The sequence below is a fragment of the Anthonomus grandis genome, chromosome 3, assembly GCF_022605725.1.
Source record: "Anthonomus grandis grandis chromosome 3, icAntGran1.3, whole genome shotgun sequence".
Classification (NCBI taxonomy): domain Eukaryota; kingdom Metazoa; phylum Arthropoda; class Insecta; order Coleoptera; family Curculionidae; genus Anthonomus; species Anthonomus grandis.
Window position 1 is genome coordinate 32,358,389 of NC_065548.1, and position 27,891 is coordinate 32,386,279.

A 27,891-nucleotide genomic window follows, 5' to 3' on the forward strand; every position below is an offset into this window, starting at 1 on the left:
AAGTGCACAACTTTTTCCTAATTTAACCGATGCTGTATCTCCAACAGGTACCGAGATCCCCATGCTTAGGATCCTTATCTTGGACACCCTGTATACATGGGTTCCAGATATTTTCGATATTATTTTGTTTTAAATTAGGGTTGTTTAATTGTTTTTTATATTGTTTAATTTTAATTGTTTTAAAACTTGTTTATGTTAGTTTCTAAGTGTAAGTCTGTTTATGTATTGTTTATGTGGCAACGTTGAATGAGGCCACACAACTAAAATATTTTGACAAATTTTGGCTTCAACGTAAAATTCTAGGTATATTTTGTGTATAATGTTCTATACCTAAGTGTAACCGTTTTTGACATATTTTTAATTTCATGTGAAAAATTATGTTTATAAGCCCTAAAATAATTACTGATTATTCCCTTTTAGAAGCCTTTATTTATTCGTTAGTTTTCGTTTTATTTTAAAGGAAGAACCACTTTAAATTCTACATCAATAAACTGTAAATAATTACCATCGGTAAGACAGTCAACGACGTGAAAGCCCCCGACCAAGTAATAGCAATAATATCAAATCACAAAATGTAAATTATAACGCATCGTCAAACAAAATAATGGAGCGGAATCAAATAAGAAACTCTTTGACCAATTTTTAACTCATTCTGATGTGAGGTTTTTTTTAATTGATCTTTTCTAAGATGCTAAAAGTGACCAATCACGAGAGCGGATTAGACGTCGGAAAAGCGGCAAATGAGCACAACTACGTCCCCTTAGATAGTTGCGTTAGATCTGTGATTTTTCTTATACTTCTTTGAGAATTTCGTTAAAATTTAAGTAATCCTCTGATATAAAGTTTCAATTAACTTGGGATAGATGCATGAACTTTAAAATATTTGCTTTATTATTCTGATAATCTTGAATCTTGTAAATCTAAACCTAAATTTGAATCTTATAAATCCTAATACCATGAAAATGATGTTGTAAAATGCAAAACAATTTTTGTTTGTATTTACTTAACAAATTCAGTTAAAAATACTTTTATTTTTAGTCATATCGAGTGATCGTGACAAGTGGTGATTTTAGAATCCCAGTGATGGTTTAAAAACAATGTCAATGAAAAAAATTAATTTAGTTCATGAGAGGCCACACGTCAAACGTCAGCATCATCAACTTCATTATTTAATACATTTTTTGTTGGCAACACTAAAAATATTCAGAGTGACAGACATCAAAAGGACACAACCACTTTAAAAATGGCGGCCACCAGGCAGTGGTTATTTTTGTGTATCGTAGCCATTTGCATTACCAGTCCTACTGGGATTCTAAAATTACGATTCGACACGATTACTCAATATGACTGATTCTAAATAAAATTTTCAATCGTTAGTGTCTTGCGGGTTGCCTAGTTTTTAACATTTGTCGATGACACGCTTGGGTATATCGTATGCATCAGACGATATAGCTTCTTCTTTATTTAATACGTGCATAATGTGTCAGCATCCGTTTTTACACGTATTTGTTTCATTGATTATTTATCAATAGTCATACCCAGTTTTCATTTATATATCAAGAAGCTTTCTTAACCACAACAACTAATAGATCTAATTCGACTCTATTTTCCACAACCTTCTGTTAATAATAGAGGCAGAGGAAGTAGAGTTACCATTGAATGAGCAGTTTTAGTATGTCAAGATTTTAGGCCACATATTGTTACCAACAAAGCCGATTTTCAGCGTTGAATTGGTAAGAACCGCGGTTACTCTTTTGGTTGACAACTTTGACAGGTAAGTGTGACGTATTGTTTCCCCATCACTTAAAAATTCTGATTTAAAGAAACAGTTGCTGAAGTGAATTGGTTATTAGGAATCAAAGAATTTATGTTTTTGTTTTTTCTTTTCTGTTTGATTAAAAAATGAAGTCAAATTTTTTGATGTTCCAGAGCCTTAGCCATTCTTTTCTCTCGAATAAACTATTGTGCTTTTATTCGATCTAAAATGAATTATGTATAATGGTCATGTAAATTTGCATGGGTGAAGCCATAAACACCTTATTGCCGGAATTAATTTTAAATGTTCTCTCCGTTAATTTAACTTTTTTTTACTAAGTAGCGTATTAATACTTTACTATGAAATAATTGAAAAGACTATAAAATATGTATGCGTAACAAATATAACATAATATAAAATTTTTAAAATAGGTTAATAGTACCATCATGCAAATTGCCTGTCGTTTCCAGGCCCTCAACCTTAACTACTACTTGTTCTCCTTGATAATTTAAAACTAATTGATATTTATTTTTCTTAAATTATAAAGGGCGCACACCATATCACCGAATCTTAGCATAGCCTTCTTCTGGACTGTATAACCGAAAGAATAACCAAAGTCCAAAACCGGGTAATAATTGGTAAATACCAAACGTCAAACAGTTGATCCGTGACGTCACGTTTTCCCCTATTTTGGTTAAATCGCAGAAACGCACTGGTAAATAGCAACTAAGAACCGTTCCACGCATTGAACAAGTCTTTAAATTTGGAATTAGCGAAACTACTGCAAGTGATTGGATCCATAAAATTGTTGAAATTATTGACAATCACCTTGCTGACTGATTCATTAATTTTCCAAATATATACAGACAGATAAGAAACAAATTAATAAATTAACATTTATGAAGCGATCCAATTTCCCTGGTGTTATAGGTCCTATTAATTGCACCCATGTTGCCATATTAAAACTAAAAGTGGATGAACACAAGTGCATTTAAAATAAAAATTGTGATTTAAATTTTGTTTATGCCAGGGGTGTATTAAGGTAAACGGGGTTAAAATAATTTTTTTTATTTACGTTGTAAATACGTTATGATATTGAAGACAACGCTGTAAGAAACTACTACAAATATAAGGCGGCACACGGAAGGAAGCTTCTCATCTCCTTTTTCGAAGAATTTTTTGGTTTGTTTATTACAAGTCGCAGGGCCAGACTGAAAAATAGCAGGGATTGATTTGAGACAGGATTGCTTTACGCATGGACAATTCTATGTAGCCTATTCTAGAACAAGTTCACCGAAAAACTTAATAATTCTGGCACAAGAAGGCAAAAAAAATGTTGTTTACGAAGAAGTTCTTCAGTAGAACTTTTCTTTTATTTTCAAATTCCACGCAAGTTACGCCGCGGGCATTTAGCTAGTATTTAAATAAAAAACACGGAGGCGAAAAAAATTAACAAAATAAACAAAAATTCTTAGTGTTTATCAATAGAAAAGGCAATTGACGTTTCCATCTGTCAAATATTAGGGAAAATAACAAATATATACCAAGAAACCTAAATCAAATCGAATTACGAGTTAGTTTTTGAAATTTAGAATCACCTTTCTCGTCACGACTAAAACCGATTCCAAGCGGTCTATCGGTAATTACCGTTCCTAAACGGTATTAACCAAACACGTCCAAGCGGTTATAGTTATAACCGCTTAAGATACGTGACGTCACCAATTAGCCCTTTATACGTCATCAATTTGGAACAGTAATTACCCACGTCCGGAGCTGTTTTCTAAACGTCAAATGTCAAAGATATTGAAATAAGTGCGGGAAAAAATAAAAACAAACAACAAATTATTTCCTTTTTAAAAATGACACAAAATTTATTATAGCTAATAAGTTTTCTTTTTTGATATTTATGTTATTATTATGTATTATTTAAAAACAAATAATATTATGATAATAACAGCTGACAAATTACGAAGTTACTTCAACCAAACACGTCCAAGCGGACACGATTGGTTATATTATCAAGGGACTGTTCAAGGTGAACCAAGGGCTTAACCGCGGTTAAAACCGATAGATCGCTTGGAATCGGTTAAAGTCGCGATTTTAGAATTCCCGCCGTATATTTATTAAGTTCGTGATCAACGTGCTCATCATATACGGGTGCATTTGAGCCATATTTTAGCGAGTAAGCGGCTATAAGGGTCTTAAAACATATCATTCGACCGATAAAGTCATGACGTCATCGTATAAGGCGCTTTAAGCGTTTGTAATAAACTCGATATATCAAAGTCAAAGGGAAGCTATACAAACAATAATAAACAATAAATATTGATATCAATTTTTTGATATTTTTTTAGAGTAGAAGCTTAGATTTCTTAGTATTAGTTTTAAGTTATTTAATATTAATGTATATGACACAGTTAAGACATCCAAACCAAATAAAAATGCACAGAAAATAATAAATTATCAAAAGAGCGAATAGTTTTGCAAAAAATATAGTGAAGAACGTAAAGCTGAGGTTGCACGGATATTTTTTTAAATTGATTTTTGATTAGTTTGTGTTTATTTCTGTGTGAAAAAAAATATGAGTGAGGTTATGTTTACGCCAGTAACTTTTTTGTTTATTGTATTTCCTCGTGGGCAAATGTCTGCCCTTTTTAAACGTTTTCAGGGCGAAATTAATTTGTATGTTGTTACAATCTAGATCTGATCCTTAAAATGTATGAGATCGGATTTAGACTCAAAACGTGTTGAAAACTTGGACAAATGGGTGTTTTCATGGTTCAGGTCAGTCTCCAAAACGAATGCAATACCGATGAAAGCCTGAAAGGTATAGCTAATATTTAGAGTCTGACAGCGGTTAGACATGACGTCATTCGAGCACAACCATATGATGACGGAACGCTTAAGACATTGTAAGGCAACCAAGTAAGACGCTTACTCGCTAAATTATGGCTTTGATTTGAGACCCTTTAGCTACCACCAACTCATCATATTCATTATTTTACTCTTGCAGAAATACTTAAAATTATTTTTCAACAAATCTCGTTGCACGCAGACTCGGCTGCCGGTTTAGGCTTAGATGGGAGGTTAAGACCAATAAGCATTTTACCAGTTATATCAAAAATATTAGAACGTCACATTTATAATGAACTCTCTAAATATTTATATAACTTTAAAATAATTCCTGATTGTCAGTCGGGATTTCGAAAATCATTTAGTACTACAACAAGTCTCATAAGCCTTATTAATGATATTAGAATTAAAGAAGACAAAAAACAGATAACTTGCTTAACCCTACTTGATTTTAGTAAAGCATTCGACACCATTGATCATAAATTACTATTAGCTAAATTACACTATTTTGGGTTGTCTACAAATGCCATTATATTTTTCCAATCTTATCTTGAGGGTCGGTCTCACTGCGTTCGGGTAATCAAAAAGTCAAATTATGAGTTCTCCAACTTCTTGCCTCTTACCATGGGTGTTCCACAAGGATCCATATTAGGACCGTTGCTGTTTTCTCTCTATGGGGCTGATATGGAAAAGTGTCTTCAAAATTCAAAACTCCAACAGTATGCTGACGATTCCCAGGTATATATTGCTTTTGATACTCCAGGTCTGCATGAGGCGCAAAATAAAATAAATACTGATCTACAGAGCTTGGCCGTGTTTACTGAGAATCATAACTTAAAACTTAACGCATCAAAATCGTGTGTAATGTTTGTAACACATAACAAGAGTCAGCTGCAAGAGGTTTTAAACAGATTTAAAGTAGTTGTTAAAGGCGAGTCTGTTCCAGTTGTAACTGAAAAACGTAATTTAGGTGTAGTTATTGATTCAAATCTTAACTTTACTTCCCATATTAAAGTCAAACTTCAAGCCGCCTATACATCAGATTAAAGGGCCTTTATCAGTATAAGAAAATGTTGCCTTCAAAAATAAAATATTGGCTGTGTGATACACTAGTTCTTTCATTACTTGACTATGGGGATATTGTATACGGCGATTCTTTAACTAAATACTTATCGAACAAAATATAAAAACTTCAGAATAGTTGCATGAGATATTCATTTAATATTGCCTCTAGAAACCGCATAACTCCATATTTAAATTCTAATTTAATTCTGAATATGAGCAATAGAAGGAAAGTCCATATGTTTAATTTAATTTATAAAATAATGAAAACCGGACAGCCTGCAAATTTAAGAAATTTATTTTTTAATCAAGATATTCCTTATAATACAAGAAATCCCCTTCCCCAATCCCCAATTCCCCAAGAAATTTGTATAAGGAATTCCCCAAGAAATTTGCTTAGAATTCCTTTACATAGAACAGCAACCTTTAAAAAATCTTTTTTATATATGGGCATTCAGATGTGGAATGAACTACCTATTTATATAAAGAAATGTTCGCCTAAAAAATTTATTATAAACTTAAAAAAATATCTCTTAAACACGCAAATTATGGTAACCTAATGTGACCGTATTTTACAAAATGGTATTTTTGTTTTAATTAATATTCTGCACACCTGATCTTGCTAATTGCAAATATTTACATTAAAATTGAATTCTCACTTGCCTGTTATCTACCCTCCGTGCTCGCCCCTATACCGTTCTCGCTCGTCTTTGGATTCTTTTGTTTTTTTTTGTTTTTCTTTTTGCCCAGCTTCATAGCCACTCGCTAGTTCATTGTAAAATGCACATATTGTCCCTTTTGATTTTGGTATGGACCTCATTGTAAATACATAATATTACGTTTTTTAGAAAATAGTTTATTTAGGAACACGGGTTGTACAGCACATATACAAGTAATCTATGTACTTGCATGTGTATCGGTTTTTTTTATAAAAATCGGGTTGCACTCCGATTACCAAACAAATTGTTGTAATTTTGAATTATTTGTATATTCATGGAATTTTGTTTTGTATATTCTGTAATAATGTTTAATAATTTTGAATGGTAATAAAAGTATTTTTTTTTTTTTTTTTTTTAATCATGTAGGTTACGAGGCGAGCTTATTAGAGTTAACCTTTTTATTTTTAGTAAATCTAATATTTTTTTTTGTTAAAAAAATACAGGGATTCGTGCTCCTGAGCTAGAGAGCTGCTGCTAGAGAGCAGCAGCTGCCAGGCGGAAGGTAGTAAAAGTGTAATGGTTTAAATGTTTATAACTTTTAAAACACTTATCCGATTATGTTCAATTTAGGCTTGTTTAAAAGTAAAATGTGGGTATTTTTAAATACTGTATACAGTAATACGCGAAACCTTTTAGTAAATTTGATAGGAGGCGTCATTTGAATTAAAGGCTTTAGCTTTGATTTTTTCAGAAAATCATTTGCACAGTATAGTTTTCCTAGCAGACTCGAAAGGACGTAAATTTAGATAGCCATGGAAATTCATCAGCAGGTTTCCATGAAAATAAACAAATGAAATTGCAAATAACTTGTTTTTGACAGTTGACATTTTTAATTAGATGCGCATTGTTCTAATTCAAGTTCATTATTTTAAATTGCTTTTGTTGTATTTTTTGGGTGTGTTTTTATTGTTAAAATGACTTACACCAGTGCGGAGGCTGCATATGACTTACTCACTGTATATTTTCACTCTTTTGAAAATGCTCCTATTGCAGCATGTGAATATACTAAACGGAGGCATTATAGCAGAAAAGTATTGCGACTTGCAATACATTTAAGGAAAAGAAGAAGTGTACATCCCCTTCATGTTCCAATTAGAAGGCGTTCGGTAGGAAGCCATGAAGATAATGTTGTAAACGTTTTTGCATACGTTGAAGCTATATCGTATTTTCAGCGAGAGGAATCGCTCAGCAAAGATCTAAGAATCATCAAACATCTAAGAATTATTCATCCTTCAGTGTTTCGAATTTTATCCTTACAACAAGCTGTATCAGAAAATGAATTTGACAAACCACTCGACCATGGTTATTGGCTTAGAGAAATGTGCAGCGAAAAACTCCAGTTCCTTTTTCAAATTTGATGGACTGATAAAGCTAGTTTTTCTAGTTGTGGTAATGTTTATTTACATAACATGCATTATTGGTAACGGAAAAACCGTCACTGGATGCGGATAGTAGATCACCAAAACAGGTGAAGTATATATAAATAAATGTCTGGTACAGAGTGTTGGTAAATAGAATTATTGGACTACTTATACTGAACATTTAAATCGTAAGTCATATCTTAACCTTTTACTAAAAACCTGGCCAATGCTGTAAAAAAATATTTTTTGTTTTATTGATTAAAAATTTTTCTGGTGATTAAAAAAATTTCTGTTTTTGTTCGGTGTTTATAGTCGGCCTTTAAACATGGTTTATTTTTTTTTGGATTATGATATTTAAATTAAATCATATTTTTATTATAATAATATCAACATTCTGGTAACATCCGATGCCTAAATACACTGCGAAGGGAGATGCCAAATAAACAACAAAAAAAGTAATTATTAATGCCACGTGATATATCCATATTAAGACATAAAAATTTTCATTTCGATATTAACTCGAAAACTAAGAAAAAAAAAGATAAGCCACTGCGATTGTAAGATACAGTTTTAAGTTAGAAAGGTTTAAAAAAAACCTTATAAAGATAGAAGCTGGTCAGTTGATTAAAACCAGTCCCATAAAAAAAATAAAATGTAAAATTATAATTATAATTCCTTTTCTGTAGTAAAGAGTTAGTAGTTTACTTTCATGAATACTTTCCTATGCAATAATTGAAAAGAATATAAAAGAGAGAATATAAAATATGTATGTATATTAAATATAACATATAAAATTTATAATAAATACTTATTTTTATAACATCAGATAAATGCTGATTTTTAGCGTAAAAAGATTCTTAGTTGGTAGTTAAAACTTGATTTACGAATGCATTTCTGCCATTCTGATTTTAACAAAAGTAGAGGAAAATGCGACGTCATGAATCAGTGGTTTGGCATTTGGAAAAGGCAAGCAATTTGCTTGATGGTACATACCTATGTTAGAGATTTCAGTCGGTTTTCAGCAATTGGAATCAGCAATTCGTGTTGTTAACAGGCATAGAAAAATGTTTAGAAGCCTTAAAAAAGTTTTAAAATTTTGCTGCATTTACTGAGATTTGACTTTGATATATTTTCTTTACACTAGTTCATATACTTCGTTTTATTCGCCTACAGTTCATGCAGCCAATTTCCCATTCATAAAAAAGGTTCATTTTACCCAATTGTTATATAAGTATCTCTTTTAAAGTTTACTTTTCATCGATATTTTATAAATTTATTTATACAGCATTGAAAAACTAATATTACAGATAGGAGATTGTTGCATCAGAAAAGGGAGTACATTTTAATCTATAACATTAGAACATTGAAAGGCTAGAAGTAGCATGCCCAACTATAAGCAGGATTGTTTGCTTGCAACATCTCTGTTGCAATGATGCTAAATGCTTATATAGAAATGGCAAAAATCACTTTATAATATGATAAAAATTTTCAGTTGTTTCCGAAGACACAAAACAATACTACTGCTTCCCCTTAATAAAATATCGAGCATTTTTTTAAATAAAATATGATAAGTTACTCTATATCGAAGTCAATATACAACGTTAAATAAATGTAAATGAAGTATATTAGAGAAAACGGTAATGGCATCGCAACGCCGCTCGATCGCATTGTTGATGCCACCGATACAAGCACTCCCTAAGTCTCTACCAGTGACGTCGTCAACAAATATTTACATGATAAATATTTATTAATTATTATAGAGTTCGAGTATAAGTAATATTACCATTTATGAGCTATTTATGTGTTTTTTTAACATACTTCATTAGAGGAAGGTACCTACAAACTACCTAACAAAAAGCATTTTTATGGAAATTAAATATTTTATTATTATTATATATTTCTTAATAAATCATGTTTTAAGACACAAATTTTTAACATTTTGCAAAATTTTATTGTATTGAACAAAAATCAGTTTTACATCACTTCTTTTATATCACATAATATATATTTCTATGGTGCTGACTTTTTCAACGGGACAGTACTTTTACAAGTCAAATATAATATGTAATCAAACCGATAAATTAGGGATTAAATATTTAAAAAAAAGTTGCTATATAGTTTGTACATGTACATATAAAAAATATAAAATAGAAATATCCAAAGTTTAAAATTGAAATTGGGTATCATTAGAGGTAAAATTCAATTAAAATACACTTTCAAAATACATTAAAATAACTAAGACAAATTAAAATTTGATTGAAAGTACTACCCAAATGAAAATTTTAGGGAAAGGCAAAATTAACTTTATACATAGATATCAATATCTAAATAAATTTCAAAATTCTTTAAAGGCAATAAAAAATTAGTAATTTCATCTATCTACCTAATGTCCATAGTAACCCATTTACGCCTACCGTCCTTTTAAAAGGATTTCAAAAAGAAACCTGTATTTTTCTGATTCAGCTGACGGTTTGAAGATGTCGCCAGTGTCACATTATATTTAGTTAACATCTTAAACAAGGTCAATCGCGATCGTTAGGATTTTGTTAATTTTTGGATCGATAGTGACGAAAAAAACACGCTGTGTTTATAGTTATTTTGCAATGAGTGACTCAAGGTAAGATATGTTAAAACTCGTTTATTTTTTCGTTCTTGTTTTGATTGTTTTTAACAAATAACATAACATACTGATCTTTTTATATATTTGTGGTTATGTTTCACACTTCTTGATCAATCCAGGAGCATTCAATTAAACGAGTCCTTTTAAAAGGACGGTAGGATTATATACTACTATGTGGTTTTTTACAGGTATTGGAAAAAGCCACTAACCATGGCAGAAATCTTAGAGAAATTGGAGAATGTTAATACAGGCATTACAATTTTTCCACCCGAAAATGCCAACGAAAACTGCGATACCGATGAAGAATCTGGGGCTGAAGACGATGTAGTACCAAATAATTTACCCGGAGTGCAACTAAGGGCCCCGGCGGAAATTGAATTTGACGTAGAAGGTGAAGACGACTGGAACAGTGATGACGATCTACCACTGTCCACTTTTGTTGAAAGGCGACCTAAACACATAAAAACGTTTGACTATACTCTCAATAAAGATTTAGAGTCTACGTTTATGCAATGGCAATCAGTTCAAACTGCATAAAGCAATCGTTCCGCTGGATATATTTTCAAGCTGTTCTTTGATGAGAACTTGGTAGGAGAAATTGTCAATTTTACCAATATTTATGCACAGCAAAAAAACCGTCCCGGTAACGTTACTGCAGACGAGATGTACTGCTTCATAGGGGTGTTACTTGTCAGTGGATATACAACTGTTCCAAGGCGACATATGTATTGGCAAAATTGCAACGATACCCAGAATAAACTTATATTAGCCGCTATTTCCAGAGATAGATTTCAATTCATAATGAGTAATCTTCATTGCAGTGATAATACTTCCCTTGATAAAAAAGACACTCTAAACTCTAACGTACTCTAAATTGCGCCCTCTTTTCAAGAGGCTAAATAAATTTTTTTTTGATTATGCCCCAGTTGAAAAGAATCACAGCCTTGATGAGGCCATGATACCGTATTTTGGGAGACATAGCGGTAAGCAATTTATTCGGGGCAAGCCTATAAGGTGGGGGTATAAATTTTGGGTAGGTACCCTACGCCTTGGTTACATTGTTTATTTTGATCCCTACCAAGGTGCGTCGATAACAATACCGCACACATATAAACACCTGGGTTTGGGAGCGTCAGTTGTTCTCCAATATGCAGATGTTTTACAGAAAATGCCTTACCAGCCCTTTCACATATTTTTTGACAATTTTTTCACATCTTTGTCACTTCTAAAGGAGCTAAAAATGAGGAACATTAAAGCAACTGGTACTATACGTGAAAACCGGATCCCACAATCTCCATTTAGCAATGCGGCAGTTCTGAAGAAAAAGACACGAGGTACATTTGAATGGGGTGTTGCCGATAATGAAATCGCACTATGCAAATGGAATGACAATAGTGTTGTTACTTTAGCCACCAATGCATGTTCAGTTTTGCCAGTAAATAAGGTCAAACGATTTTCACAGGCTGAAAAAAAGCATGTTTATATAGATCAGCCTCAATTGATCAAGGCATACAACGAAAATATGGGAGGTGTAAACCGTAGTGACCAAAACATAAGCCAATATAGAGTTTCAGTACGAGGTAAAAAGTGGTATTTTCCCACTGTGTAGACATGGCCTCACAAAACTCGTGGCAACTCCATAGGAATAATGGTGGTACTCTTGACCAACTTCAGTTTAGAAGGGACCTAGGGACATAGCTGCTCGAAACGTACAGGAAAACAACTAAGAGAGGACCTTCGAAATTGCCAAAAACTGCATTCCAATTCTCACGTTACGATAGACTAGATCATTTAGTTACATATCACGAGAGTCAGCGAAAATATGCTGTGTGCCACAAAAAAGCAAATTTTGTCTGCCAAAAATGTGAAGTTGGTCTTCACCCAGAAAACTGTTTTGTGGACTATCAGACAAATTAGTTTTAAGTATTTTGCTAAGCATTTTGTAAGATATATAAACATATTTTTAAGTCTTTACTTATTTTTCTAATAGTAGCCCTTTATCCTACCGTCCTTTTAAAAGGACCGCCGTTTTTTCCAAAACTGGAAATTGAAAAAAAATCATGATTTTTTCTCGACTTATGGGACCTTCTATTGACCGTTCTTAAGAAAAAAATATACAAACTCGGAAAAATATAGTTTCAGGGTCAAATGGATTAAAAAAACATAGCTATATAGGTATTATCCCTTTTTTCTGCCAAAACAACAAAAAAAACATCAAATCCTGTTAATAAAACCATGGACAACACTCTAGTTTTATATTTTTTATAGCCTATTAATGGATGAATATTATCAAAAAAAATTTAGATTTAAAAATATAAAGATTTTTGTATTTCACGCACACTTTCACATTCAAGTTTTTATTGGGTTCATTTCTATAAGATCCCCTATTCTACGCTTATGATGATGGTAGCCCCATAATGTGATGTTATGAAAGCATCAGTACTTACTTGTGAAAAGATCGGCTTGAATCGCCTTTTTTCCATGACGCGGCACAAACGACACAAGTTTTTGCCATCCTAGCAATTTATAAAAACACTAAAATGTGACCTTTTTTCCTTTTTAAACTAAAAATGAAAGAAAATACACAAATCCTGAATATAAACAAAGCCATTTGACAAATGACACTACGCGTATCGGTCAGGCGCTTATGTTCCGGTGTTGTCGCTCCAAATTTTTTAGAAGCAGTTTAAGGAATAAGAATGATAATAATTTAGTTTTTTTTTTGTGTTTAAGGATATTATATTTATTCTTGAAATAGGTTAATTCTATTTATAGTTTTTATTTTAAATTTTCCTGTAAAATACAACGCGAATAAGTTAAATTAACGTTATAATGGTTGTTAATATATAGTTAAAAATTTTCTCCGTTGGAAATTCGTGTAGACTTGACAACAAAGAATCTTTGTCGAACCTTAGTAGTTAAATATAGACTGTTATGTACTTAGTTTTCCAATACATTAATCTCCGATCTGTAATATTAATTTAAATGTACGGTATTTCTAAAAAAAAACATATTTTTTTAAATAAAAGATATTGTATTTTCTTAAGGAAAATTTTTAATTTGGTGTAAATAAAAAAACCATGTAAAATTCATACTTCTAGGTGTTTTAGCTAACATCATGTCTCATATTGTTTTTTAACATTTGTTGTAAATGCTCAATTTTCTCTTCAAGTTTTTTGTAGTCAATACTTTTTCTACTTTTACTGCGAGACTTTCTCGTGGAGACTCTGGAACTGGCTCTTGAACTATTACCTAAAATAAAGTAAAATCTTATTTTTACCATTAAAGCCATCTCTAAATATTTTTTACCTGAACTGTACGCAGACTTATTTTTTAAGAGACTCGGCATCACGCTAGCAGACAAAACTGGCGTTTCTGGTCTACTTGCAACATCCATCTCAGGATCCATATATTTATTCGTGCTGCTGCCTGAACTGCTTCTACTTAAGACTTTGTTTGAACTTTTTGATGCCCTATTAAAAACGATGTTTGCCATTTTATATATATTTTAAAAATAATTAGGTCCCAGTTAAAAATATACCTTAAATATTTTGGCACTAACAATTCTTTCCTCGGCCTTTCTCTCTCAATATTTTCAAGTGAGGATTCATAATTTTTTCTTACAGGGGTTCTTCTACGCCTGAACATTGTTCTTAAACTTTGATTCGACATTGTATGATTCTCTGCAAAGTTTTTGGCATATTCATCAGTATTAAACCTATAAATTAGTAATAGAATTAATCTGGCAAAATTTCCTTCCTTTTTTTAATATGCGTTTTTTGGTGATGGAAAATGTAGGTTCTAGTCGACATTAGATATCTGCGATTTTTAAAATTTTTGAACATTAAATATTAAGTTAATCTTCTTTGGACTATTTTAAGCAAAAAAAAAATTGGAAGATGAATAATATTTTCTTTAATAAAATAAGAGAAAAAAAATCATGACAACGTACACCTATGTACGATATAGACTCGTTTTGGAAAGTTCGCTTCAAGCGCTTTATGGCTTAATGGTAACGATGATTGAATATTTGAGAAGATGCGCAACCTTATGGACGAAAATGTATCCGACATATGATGGCGACACCGTCGCGTCGGGCTAAGTGAACCCGAGAATTTTGCCAAAGGCGTGTGCCAACAGTCACTGTTTGCCTGCTTTGCATCATCGGCCCTGAAAACTCGGGCGCTTTGAGCTGATATCTATTAATGTTTTCGACAGGTCTACTTCGAAAGATTATTTCATTTTTTTGTGGACATTTTGGGTGATAAACATTCATTTATTTTCTTCAATAGTGTAGTTAAAAGCTGCTTCTCTTACATAATATACACACTTATGCTGGCAACAAATCAAAATAAGTATTATTAATTAAGGACAGAATAAAAAGAAACAAAAACAATAATGTAAGTTTCTTTAAATCTTAGTTTAATCAAATATCTTTTGAGTGGATTCAAACCCGTGGAAATATGGATATTGTTTTGATGGGAAGCACATTGCTAAAAAATAATGGCTATGCATGCATATGACTATGCATGCATAAAATATTTTTTTGAAAAATGATATTTAGGTAAGAACATACACAAAATTACTAAGAAGAAATGTTGTAGGCAACTGGAGTATATTAGAAAGGTCAGGGGACGAAGGGATGGACCTTTATACGGGACGCGTCCCGTATAATTTTGTTATTAGAAGGTCATATTTCATATGCTTTTTTTCTTAGGTAAAAAATTAAAATATCTTGTTTTTGATGTTATAAAATTCCATAAATAATTAAATATCAAGGTCAAAATTACTATAAACGTTGTTCCATATTAATATTGAATCAGAAGCATCTATCTTTAATAACAATTAAAAATAAACTAAAGAGTCAAACATACCTAACCCTACTGAAGGTAATTATTGAAAATTCTACAACCCAGCATATATTTTGAAATTGTATCCGCGCTCCCTTTAAGCTTCTGTTATAGTCCCGCAAAATATTGGTCTCAAATTGCAGCTTAATTTGGGACTTGCGCTCCATTTCTTATATTCAAAATATATTATATTCAAAATAAAGTTTATAGTGTTGAAAATCAAGGTAAAAAAGTAATGATCACGTGACCTTTGAGCATTTCTTGACTCCTAGTTATTCTCCTAGCCATTTTCCATAAAAAACGTCTCTACCAATTTTTCGCAAGGCGTAGAATTTTAGGATAAATAAATATAGGCTAGTAGAGCCAGCGACACTAAACTCTACGTCAGCGGGGATGTTGGTAAGAGTTATATCAACCCAGTGAAAGGAACGTAGAATACCCATGTCGAACGTGCATTTCTTCATGATGTCGTTGATAATCAATTAATTATAAAGAAACAATATTTTTAAAGAAAACTGACAGTCCAGAGTGTTTTAACATTGTTATTAATATTTATTTTTCTGACTTAAACAAAATAAACAAATAAAATAATATATACTTAGTATTTATGAAAATCTGAAATAAGACAAGTTGATTTTCAAGGTAAAATCAATGACAGTTTTTAATGCTATTGAGCTGAGTTACCTAACAAAAAGTAGCATTGTCGCTAAAAATAATTTCCGGAAAAATTTTAGGTACGACCATGCAAAAGAGCATTAAAACTGAAATATCAGGGCATCTAGCTATCCACCGCCCTGAATCATTAAAACAGATGTAAATAGCTCCGCACGGAAAAACGAGCTATTTACATCTGTGCCATTAGTTCCAATCCAACGATTCTAAAATGTTTCAAATAAAAATGGCCTTAGCCTTAAAGGATTGTGACCTGACAAACAATGTAAATAGCCAGTGGCAACATAGTTCTGGCGGTTAAAAAATAGATGTATTAAAAAATAACTATACTAAAAAGTTGTAAACCTACGAGATTTATACATATTATATTATTTTGTAGAGTAGTTCTAAAAACTACTACGACGCAAAATCCTTTTTTTTATTTTTTTTTAATAAATTTCACCTCGTGACATAGATATTTCACAAAACAAAAAGTGGTCTCGAAAACGATAGGGAACAGGAGCGTCATGTCCAAATCGTATGTATGGTACGATTTGGTACGTATTTCGTCTAGAAAATGAAAAGTCAAACTTCATTGCTACGTTATTTTAATAGATCTATTTCGGTTCCTAGGAAACAAAAAATACATAATCTTATTTTAAACGTATTCATTAATACTCTTCAACCTTCATCAATTGTAGAAGGCAAGGATTTTAGAGATTTGATTAATGTACTAGAAGCCTACTTTTACAAAATCACTCTTGCATACAGTTAAAGATAGAGGCATGTAGGGTCAGGATATGTGTTATGTTGCTGTGATTGCTAGTTCGAACCAGCTGAAACTTTAAATCACCCAGATTTGCTATTAATTATTAAATATATTATACAGAGGTGGCTAAGTTAAACCCATAATATAGAGTTATGTTCTACATTTTACCTATTCCATTACTATGCTGATCATATTAAAATTTTTCTACAAGTAAATTCTGTTCTGGATTGTGAAACCCCCAAAAAAGCACAAATAACCTTCTTGTTCTTGTTTTCAGTTATTGGCTTCTGCTTCCAATCTGTGAAACTAGCGAGCTCATTCGGGTGATTCGGAAAAAGCCGTCGGGTATGTGTGGTGCTACCTTTATGTAAACTATTTAGTATCAACAAATATAACCCAACGTCAAATCTAGGTCGCAACACTGATGTAGGTTAATAGATCAAGACCAATTAATATTATTGTTAACGAAATGTATATGTATTTTCTATCTGATCAATATAGTCGATTCTAAACCTGAGACGAGTCTACTTTCTTACATGGCGATCCTGCCAGTCCCGTAAAATGAAAAAAAATTTAATTTTTTTTCTTTACCTAAAAGTAACGCGCTATTTCTGTAGAAAAGTGAGAATCCCTATTTTTTAAACTTCGTAAATATGGGAAAATCCGTTTCGAAGGAAAGTGACGTTACAAGTACGGGAGTGGTTAACTCGAACTTTATCGTTGAGGAAGATAAAATGAGCGTCCCTAATGACATCCGCATCGTACTGTACATCATAGCCGTGTGCGTAATAATACTGACTGTCCTCAATGTGCGAAAAATGTACCGAAGGAGTCTGAAACGAGATATAGGCAGAAGTATATATCTGAGGGCACCATAGGGACAAAGGACGTCTACGGAGGACGCCTAAAGCTTACAGCCAGATGTGTAAGAACGAGAATTTAAAAATATATAAGCAGGCGATATCTGGTATGTACCAATATTTGTTTTGTCAACCTTTTGGATCTCGGTTTCTGGGCACAAACTGTTATGGCAGTTTCCACGCAGTTTCCCATTTACTTCCGAGGAATAATAAACGGTAGTATTTTACCAAGTCGCTGACACAAGGACAATTTAATAGTTTCAAAAAAGGTGTAAACGTTAGATTCTATGAGGACATTCACTTAAATGACATTGCAAAGCATTTTAAAGTATACTATTTAGTTTAGCAGAGGTCAGTTTTTTTTTTCTTAGACAGGCACATATAAGATTAGAGTAATATTTCGTTACAGGCGTCAAACGACCATATTTTATATGCATTTTTTTAATTAACATCAAAGAGATAATATACTATTTATTTTATGGGATAGGATCTTATTACTACCGAGTAGTGTTAGTAATATGGTAAATAATAGGTAGCTATTTATTTTCGTATAGAGTAACTAATTAAATTAACATATTTTAGGCTAATGTTAACGAAACAATATAGTTATTTATTTAATTTAAATTAAACATATGGGTTAATTCGAATGAATAAATTTTTAATATAAGACAGAGCAGAATTATTTAAGATTAAATTTTGTCTATGTCAACCGTAAAATTAAGTTTTGAGGACGTTTATGCCAAGCTATCAAACTTGAAAGATGATATTATAAAGGAATCAAAAAGAGTATTAAAGTCACAGGTGCCCAAATCAGAAAGTGTCAGAAACCAGGTCAGGGATAGTTTATTAACATTATATAACGAATTTGTACAAACAGTAGCAGGAATTTATCCAAATTTAAACGAAAATCAATATAACTCTATTAAACCTATTTTTAACACTTCCCGAGATAGAGTTGTTAGATCGTACCAAGTTCTCGCTGTTGATTACAAGGTCCCTATATCGATAGTAAAGGTAATAGACCCCCAAATAAAGGACGAGCTAGTTGAAATAGATCTAACAGACGAAATTACTGACATTAACAATCAACAAACAGATACAGTGACGAACAAGACACAAAATTTGATCACTAAAATACCTAGGAACACGATGGAGTTTTTTAATCTCGCTAGCAAAATCTTGCCTGGCGAATTTGACGGTTCGGGAGATAAGCTAACCTCATTTCTTGATGCGTTAACACTGCTTAAAGCAAATGTTAAAACGCATGAGGTAAATGCTGTGGCTTATGTCAGAACCAAACTGATTGGTAAGGCAAGAGATTTGGTAGGGGACAGCGACACATTGGATCTAATTCATGCGAAAATAAAAAATTCTATAAAACTGGAAAGTTCGCAGTCCGTGTCATCAAAACTTTTAGGGTTAAAGCAACGCCATAACGATGAGAAATACCTCTCTGAAATAGAGGGACTGGCTCAAAAGCTTAAAAGGGCGTATATAGGCGAAGGAGTTCCGGAGCAAGTCGCAGAGACTTATACAACCAATACAACGGTCAAAGCATTAAGCACCAATGCAGCGTCAGAAAATGTAAAAATTATCATGGAAGCCGGAAACTTCCAAACCATGCAAGAAGCTCTGGCGAAATTTGTGAATTGCAGCGCTGATAACCCGGCATCCCCCGGCGCATCAGTATTTTACACAAACAGACAAAACTTTAGGGGTAGATCAAGGAATAATTTTCCTAGAAGAGGCCACTACGATCAAAGACCCCCACACAGGCCGAATACCATGCGAAACGACCCCAATACATACCAACACAGTCAGTATGAGAGACATTACAACCAACGAAGGGGTAATAGCGGCTACAATAGTCGACCCAGCTACTTTAGACGGCCAAATAGGTATATTAGAGCGATGGATACGGGGAGTGACCATCAGGAAAACTCACAGGAACCCCAACAAGGTCCTTTGGGGCACTCCTAAAAATTTATAGTATGGACCTAGCACTATCAAATTTTGTAGCAGTCCAAACAGCAATGACAGGATATCAAACAGTTACCTTGCTGGTTGATACTGGAGCGGACGTTTCTATTTTCAAAAGAACGAAAATAGACCCTGAACAAATCGTTGATAGGTCTAACATTTGCAAAATAAAAGGCGTGACTGAAGGCTACACAAACTCTATTGGAACTACAAAAACAAATATTTTTATACAAGACTGTACTTTTACCAGCATGTTTCATATTGTAAGCCACGATTTTCCAATTCCAGCCGACGGAATTTTAGGGCGAGATTTTATCACAAAATACCAATGTCTACTGGACTATAGTAATTGGACCATGATGGTAAAAAGCAGAAGAGGCGATATTTTCATACCAATTTTAAATAGTCCGGAGGAAGATGTTTTAATAATACCACCTAGGTGCGAAGTGGTAAGAAAACTAAACTCGCTAAAAAATCTTAAAACCGACGCAGTCATTGTAAATAAAGAGATGGCTTCAGGAGTTTTTGTCGCCGGATCTATAGTGTCCAGTCAGAGCCCATTTATAAGGATTTTAAATACAAATTTTGATAGTGAAACCTTAAAAAACCCCAAAATAAGTCATTCAGATTTAACCAACTACAACATTCTTTGTGTTCAAAACAAAAATATTACAACTCAGCAAAACAGAAACGATCTATTATTAAGAGAATTAAATACACAAGGTATAGCGGAATATTTACAAAATGATGTGATTAATTTATGCCAAGAGTACTGTGATATTTTTGCACTAGAATCAGATTTACTGACAACTAATAATTTTTACGAACAAAAACTAAGACTTACTGATGACTCCCCAGTTTACATAAAAAATTACAGGACACCGTACTCACAGACAGACGAAGTTAATGCGCAGGTAAATAAAATGCTTAAAGACAATATTATTGAGCCATCGTATCCTGAATATAATAGCCCAATATTATTGGTTCCTAAAAAATCCAAAGACGGTGAGAAAAAATGGCGTCTGGTAGTCGATTTTCGCCAGATTAACAGAAAACTTTGTGCTGATAAATTTCCGATTAAGTCAATTTCTGAAATTTTAGATCAATTGGGAAGAGCCAAATATTTTTCTACATTAGATCTTAAATCGGGATTTCATCAAATACCCTTGGAAGAAAATTCCAGAGATATAACAACTTTTAGCACAAATCAAGGTTCTTATAGATTTACTAGGCTGCCATTCGGTTTGAAAGTTAGTCCAAATAGTTTTCAGCGAATGATGAGTATCGCTTTTGCGGGAATAACCCCCGAAAAGGCATTTTTATATATGGATGACCTAATTGTTATTGGATGCTCAGTAGGTCACCACCTTGAAAATCTAAAAAGTGTGTTTAGTACCTGTCGTAAATTTAATCTAAAATTAAACCCAAACAAATGTGCATTTTTCCAAAACAATTGTTGTTACGTTGGTCATCAAATACGCGCAATTCGTAAATATCCAATTCCAACAAACGGCGATGACGTTAGGCGGTTTACTAGTTTCTGTAATTATTATAGAAGGTTTATACGAAATTTCGCAGAAATTGCTAAACCACTAACTAAGCTAACAAAAAAAAATGCACCATTTGTATGGACCAAAGAATGCCAAGATTCGTTTAACAGGCTGAAGCATATGCTTATTGATCCGCAAATATTACAACACCCAGATTTTTCAAAGCCTTTTATCTTGACAACCGACGCGTCAAAAGAGGCTTGCGGTGCAGTTCTATCTCAAAAATCAAATGGTCAAGATCTGCCTATAGCATATGCGTCAAGAAGTTTCACAAAAGGAGAAACTAATAAATCTGTCATAGAAAAGGAATTAGCAGCCATACATTGGGGCATTAATCACTTTAGACCTTATTTATATGGCACACATTTTTTAGTTAAATCAGATCATAGACCCCTAGTTTATCTCTTTGCAATGAAAAATCCTTCTTCAAAGCTAATGCGCATGAGATTAGATTTAGAGGAATATGATTTTGAAATCGAATACATAAAAGATAAGGATAACGTCGTAGCTGACGCGTTATCTAGAATTAATATGCAAGATCTTAAGAATATGACGTCAGAGTCTAAGCAAATTTTGGCAATAACTAGGTCTATGTCTAGAAAACAACAGGGAACATTCGTGTCCCAAAATAATTCAAAAACGCGTTCTCTCGAATCAGGTAAAGACTTAAAAATAATACAAACAAATGATAACTACGATTTAATTAAAATTCCTAGTATAAAATTTATTATTAAGCCAGATTATTTACGAATAATTTTGGAAAATCACGGTAAAAATAAAATCAGCGCTGAAAGCAAAATGAATTTCACTAATGGCAATTTTTCTTTAGGGAAAATATTGTCTCAGCTTCGAATAATGGCTAGTGAAAACAATTTGCAAAAATTAAAATTAAGATTAAATGATGAAATATTTAGTACGTGCACGTTTGAAGATTTTAAATTACTAGGACAAGACTATTTACACAATTTAAAAATATTTTTATACCACGACCCAAAACTTATAATAGACAAGGATGAAAAACAAAAACTTATTCAGAAGTATCATGATGACCCAATTTGCGGCGGTCACTGCGGTCAAAAGAGACTTTTGAAAAAACTAAGAACCAAATTTCGTTGGAAAAAGATGTCACGTGATGTTGCAAACTATGTAAAAACTTGTAAAAAATGCCAGGTAAACAAAAGCAAAATTAATCATCAGGAACCCATGCTCATTACGCCAACACCGCAACGAGCTTTCGATATTGTATGCATAGACACTATTGGCCCGTTTACAAAAAGCGATAACAATAATGTTTATGCCGTAACCATGCAATGCGAATTAACGAAATATCTTATCATCGCGCCTATACAAAATAAAGAAGCATTAACAGTAGCCAAGGCAATAGTAGATAACTTTATTTTGGTATATGGACCGATGAAAGAGATTCGTACTGACCTAGGGACTGAATTTAAGAATGAGGTTTTAGAAAAAGTGACCAATCTACTACAAATAAATCACAAATTTTCGACAGCCTACCACCACCAAAGCATCGGAGGTTGTGAGCGAAATCATAGAATTTTAAATGACTATTTAAGGTCGTACATTAATGATTCTTGGACAGATTGGGACAAGTATATTAAATATTTTTCATTTTGCTTTAATACAACCCCAGGAGTTTTGCATGATTATACGCCTTTTGAGCTAGTTTTTGGAAGAAATCCTGAGTTTACTTCTGACTTGACAAACAATATTGACCCAATTTACAATATTAATGCCTTTTATCAAGAAGTTCGTCATAAACTTCAAATTTCTTTACAGCGAGCGAGAGATTTTGTAATCAGAGCGAAAGATAAGCGCAAGTTAGAGTACGATAGAACTTCTCAAAGCCTTAGTCTGCACCCAGGTGACTTTGTAGTCATTAAAAAAGAAAATCGGACGAAGTTTGATCCTTGGTTTAACGGCCCTTTTGTAGTTATAAGTACAAGTGGGGTAAATTGTACAGTGAAAAGTGAAAAAGGGAAAGTAATTACTGTGCATAAAAACAGAGTACACAAATACTGTGCTAGTGAAAATTGACGTATTATGTATGTATATAAATCTAATGTCGCGACAAATGAAACAGAATTAGTATAGTAATATTATATGTTGACATATACTCACACATTGTAAATAACTTATTCGCAAACATTATTTTATAAAAGTATTTATCGTAGTAGTGTGACGTATAAGTATAAGGATAATTATGGTAATAGTGATAATAATTTGTAAATATTTTAAGAGTAAGTCTTTATAGTAAAAAAAAAAAAAAAAAAAAAGGGGTAGGATAGACTAATAATTACGGTATTTCACAAAGCAACACAGCTTTCTCAAAATACGGGCAAATATTTTATTTAAAACGAATGTCTTTTATCTTTGCCCAAAATAAAAGCCATTCTTTTAAAAGGGGAAAGATGTGGTGCTACCTTTATGTAAACTATTTAGTATCAACAAATATAACCCAACGTCAAATCTAGGTCGCAACACTGATGTAGGTTAATAGATCAAGACCAATTAATATTATTGTTAACGAAATGTATATGTATTTTCTATCTGATCAATATAGTCGATTCTAAACCTGAGACGAGTCTACTTTCTTACATATGTACCCTGTTCCCCGAATCGAAGATTTCACAATAATTAATTCAGGCTTTCACAATGGTAAATATATAACTTTTGCACGTTGTCGCCTTATTTTTTATTATGATTTTCAAATTCTTCGACCTAAACTCAATCAATTGGCTATTTTTAATTTTTGTAAAAATAGAGGAAAATAAAAAAATTGAATACATGTAACTGGTGTGAATATTTGGCAAACACGTTGATTCAGTGGCCTAACCAGTCTTATTAAGATCACGCGATATGCCTTTCGTCGACTATCGGGTTTTTAAGCTACAACTTACCACCTGATACAATAATAAGCCAATATTTTTTGTGTAATATCAACCATTCTCGAAACAATGTAAAAATTTCAAATGGTAGGGGAAAATTTTTGGAACTTTTATGCATTATAGCCTGTAATAACTTTGAGTTTGAAGCAATTATTTGTTAAGTTGACTTAAAAATATATAACACTTGTAAAATTTACATTGAAGATACTTAATATCTTTTATCATAGTTCTTATCACCGATTTGAGTTTTGGTCAGTAATATCGATCAAGGATTTAAATTTAAACTATCGAAATAAACGACAACTAAATTTACATTCAGGAGAGCCACAATTATTTTTTAATGAAGCAATATATTTTTTACTGAAAAACTTGAATTAATCATGGATCATTGTCAACAAATAAACAAAAATGTGGTATATCAAAAAGTGCTTCTTGATGTGTAGTACTTTACCATATAAAATTATACCAAAATTTATATTAAAAATAAAGCTTTTGGATAATACGTTCGTATAAAATCTTTAAAAATAAAACCAAAAGTTACACTCAGAGGGATGCTTTACTGCATGATTAAAATGTTACAAATTATATTTACAACGTTTAACAGTACCTATAGGGTTTGTGCAAATTCTAGCTTACAAAAGAAGTTTTTTTAAGTCATTTAGGCCGATCAAAAATGTGTATATCCTCTAATTTTTACCCTAAATAACCTCGATCGCATTTAGTGAGATCCGACTTATCCAGAACATGATTAGGAATAATTATTGAAAACAATTAGTCAAAAAAGGTATTGATATTAAAAGCTTTAGTGTAACGCTCGAGTCTTTTAATTCTTAAAATGATCTACATTTCAAATTTAAATCTTACGTGTATGAATTAATATATTTAAAAAATATTATAAGTAATCACAAGAATCGGTAATAATGGGTAATAAAAATTAAAAATGTTCTAATCTTACCTGCATTGTTGACTCAATGCTCTATTTAACTTAGACTTTAATGATCTCTCGGAGCATTTAACCCTCTCCAATTCTTTTAACAGTTGTAACTTATCTTCCCTTAATTTTTCTACCAGTTCATGATGCGAGTGTCTCTCCAGCACGACACTCTTCTCCAAATTACTTACAGCTCGTTGCAATTGTAATACGTTTTTCGATTTTTTACCTGATACCGGACGACTTAAATGTAAAATTTCTTCTTTTAGTTTCAAGTTTTCGTCAGTTAGTTCATCTACTCTATAATAAGACGAAAGTTTTTTAAAGAAACTATGGAATATATGTTATATTATTATATAGATATACCGGGTGACACAGACAAAAGGGAACACTTAATAACTTTCGGTTTAACAGGAAATGTCACTAACTTTCTTATTTTAAATGAGACACTTGGTATATTTTTACGTATTTCGATAAAAAATAATATTCTAAAAACAATAATACTGTATTTTCCACTTTTTGTTTCATACTCATAGAAAAAATCACTTTTTTAAATTTTAAAATAGGGTACCATTAATGCGTTGAAAGTTTTAATTTTTAATGAAGTAATCACGGAAAAAAATTTTTTTGGTTACATTTTATGACTTAAATTTTTCACACGCCTATTTAAAATGTCTAAACCAATAATTTTGGCATTTACTTAATTTTTTTAAATAGCACATTATTGGGAACAACCACTTTTAAAATGCGGTTTCTTTTTTCCAATAATTTGATATGATCATTTTTTAAATCGTTTGATAAATAAGCCCATAAGAAGAAAAAAACTAAGTCACATAAATAAACGCATTTAATCAATAAAAATAGCATAGAAGGCTTTGATTTCTTGAATTGGCTGCCTTTTGACGCGATCTTCAATTATTTTTCAAATTGACATAATACATGACATCTTGTCAATCGCAATTATTATTGGTTATTTAAATAAATTTGCTAATATTTGAAATGTTTACCAATGAAGAAAAAGTTGATATGCCGCACGCTATATTCCTGCGCATACGTACTTTCACTAGACAAGAAGGTAGGGTTTCGAACATGTTATGTTAAAATAATTTGTAAACATGATATTTTTTCTGTTTGTTTATCGTTTATGTGTACCTATGTTATATTAGGTAAATGTTAAATAAAATATGTCGTAATAACATACTGAAAGAAATATTGCATTGAAAAATTTGTTCTTTTATTCTTAAATAGTAATATGACGTTTGACAAAATGTGATGTATTATGTCAGTTAAAAAAAAATAGGCGGGCGTATCATTACAATGCTTCCTGTTCATTTTTGTAAATTAGTTTTTTCCTTCTTATGGGCTTATTTATCAACCGATTTAAAAATTAATCATATCAAATTATTGGGAAAAAGAAACCGCATTTGAAAAGTGGTTGTTCCCAATAATATGCTATTTAAAAAATGAAGTAAATGCCAAAATTAATGGTTTGGACATTTCAAATAGGCGTGTAAAAGATTCATTCATTAAAAGTCATAAAATTACTTGATTAAAAATTAAAACTTTCAACGCATTCATGGCACCCTATTTTAAAATTTAAAAAAAAAACGATTTTTTCTATGAGTATAAAACAAGGTAGCAAATATAGTACCATTATTTAAAAAATATTGTTTTCTATCCAAATACGTAATAATATACCAAGTGTCCCATTTAAAATAAGAAAGTTAGTATCACTTCCTGTTAAACCGGAAGTGGTGGAAAACAGTCGAATACGTTAAAAGATCCTGTTGTAGCTATTCTATCGATATACCAAATTTCATTAATTTTTCAAAATTATCAATTATTTTTATATTCATTAATAATTCAAAAGGTATATACCTTTTTTGTAAAAAATACATTTTCTTAGCATCGTTGTTGTTATTCTTCGCTGCCAATTCTTCTTTGGTCTTGGCTAACTCCACCTCCAATCTTCTAATTGTGGTCTGTAAAATATGAGGATCTGGTGGACCACAGTATTCTAATGGTAAAGGATACCTTATCCTTAAAATAATAATTACAAAACCAAATCTTTAATTTCGCAAGAAAAATTACATTTTTAAATAAAAATTAAAATATTGGTGTTGATTATTACTAAAATGTCTAAGACGATTATTAAACGCATACTGTAGCATTAAATTTAAATCATACTTATCAAATTCGACAATGTAGGTCAAGATTAGGTAGCGGCGGTTGTTGTTTGCTACCCCGACAGATTTTGTAATTTTTCTAGACCTTAGTAACTCTAAATCTTCAAATGTTAGTAGATCTAAGCTAACACTTTCACTGGTCTAAAACTATATTAATTAGCCTAATATCATTGATTGGTTCTATTATTTTTTACTCGAAGTAACCCAGATTTGATCATAGCAACAAATACATCAAACTGCTTAAAATTTCCCGTTTTCTGGCTCAAATTTTCAATATCTGAAATAAAGGTTTAGTTATGAGGTAGAAGCTTTACTTAAATTACTTACAAGTGGCATCGTATGCACATTGCCATTCTTCTCCTGTGTTTTTATCGGTTATTAAAATTTCTAAGTTGCTATTCAAGACATTCATTTTAAATAAATATTCTTGCCCGTGAAAACTATAGGTGGTTACCAAATTCGGGTCTGCCATTTTTTGGAAAAAAAACTGTTAATTTTTTTCTAATTAATTTTTATTTTGGCAGACTTCAACCTTGCGTCTTTGTGTCAGCTTTAATGACAAAGTATATAAAATGATACAAGGTTTAAATACTAGTGATGCAAGTGACTTCGGAGAAACTAGTTACTTCTTGTCTCTATTTAGTTACAGTGCATATTATCTGTAAAGTGGTTGTGCTTATTTCATCCAAGAGATGCCACCAAAAACTAGCGGGAAAGCTACCAAGAAAGCTAGAAAGGCTTAGAAAAAGATCCTTAATAGTAATAAAAAAACAAAGTGCAGAAAAAAAGGAAAGCTACGTAATCTACATTTACAAAGGGGTTAAGTCAATAACTTTA

The 27,891-nt window shown here is 31.9% G+C and overlaps 1 protein-coding gene and 1 long non-coding RNA gene across 2 annotated transcripts; one reads left to right on the forward strand and one right to left on the reverse strand.

Annotated features, from left to right (window-relative positions):
- The first annotated feature begins 7,205 nt into the window (after positions 1-7,205).
- On the forward strand, positions 7,206-7,776 carry LOC126734417 (uncharacterized). The gene is made up of 2 exons (XR_007660045.1): positions 7,206-7,496; positions 7,563-7,776. It is a non-coding gene; the product is annotated as an uncharacterized LOC126734417 (long non-coding RNA).
- Positions 7,777-13,454: 5,678 nt separating this feature from the next.
- Positions 13,455-27,598, reverse strand: LOC126734399 (centrosomal protein CCDC61-like). The gene is made up of 8 exons (XM_050438017.1): positions 27,382-27,598; positions 27,249-27,331; positions 27,056-27,195; positions 26,747-26,908; positions 24,893-25,168; positions 13,913-14,089; positions 13,681-13,844; positions 13,455-13,623 (listed from the first exon to the last, which is right to left on the reverse strand). The coding sequence occupies exons 1-8, from the start codon at positions 27,524-27,526 to the stop codon at positions 13,478-13,480; spliced, it is 1,293 nt and encodes a 430-aa protein (XP_050293974.1). The 5' UTR covers positions 27,527-27,598; the 3' UTR covers positions 13,455-13,477.
- Between the last annotated feature and the right edge of the window lie 293 nt (positions 27,599-27,891).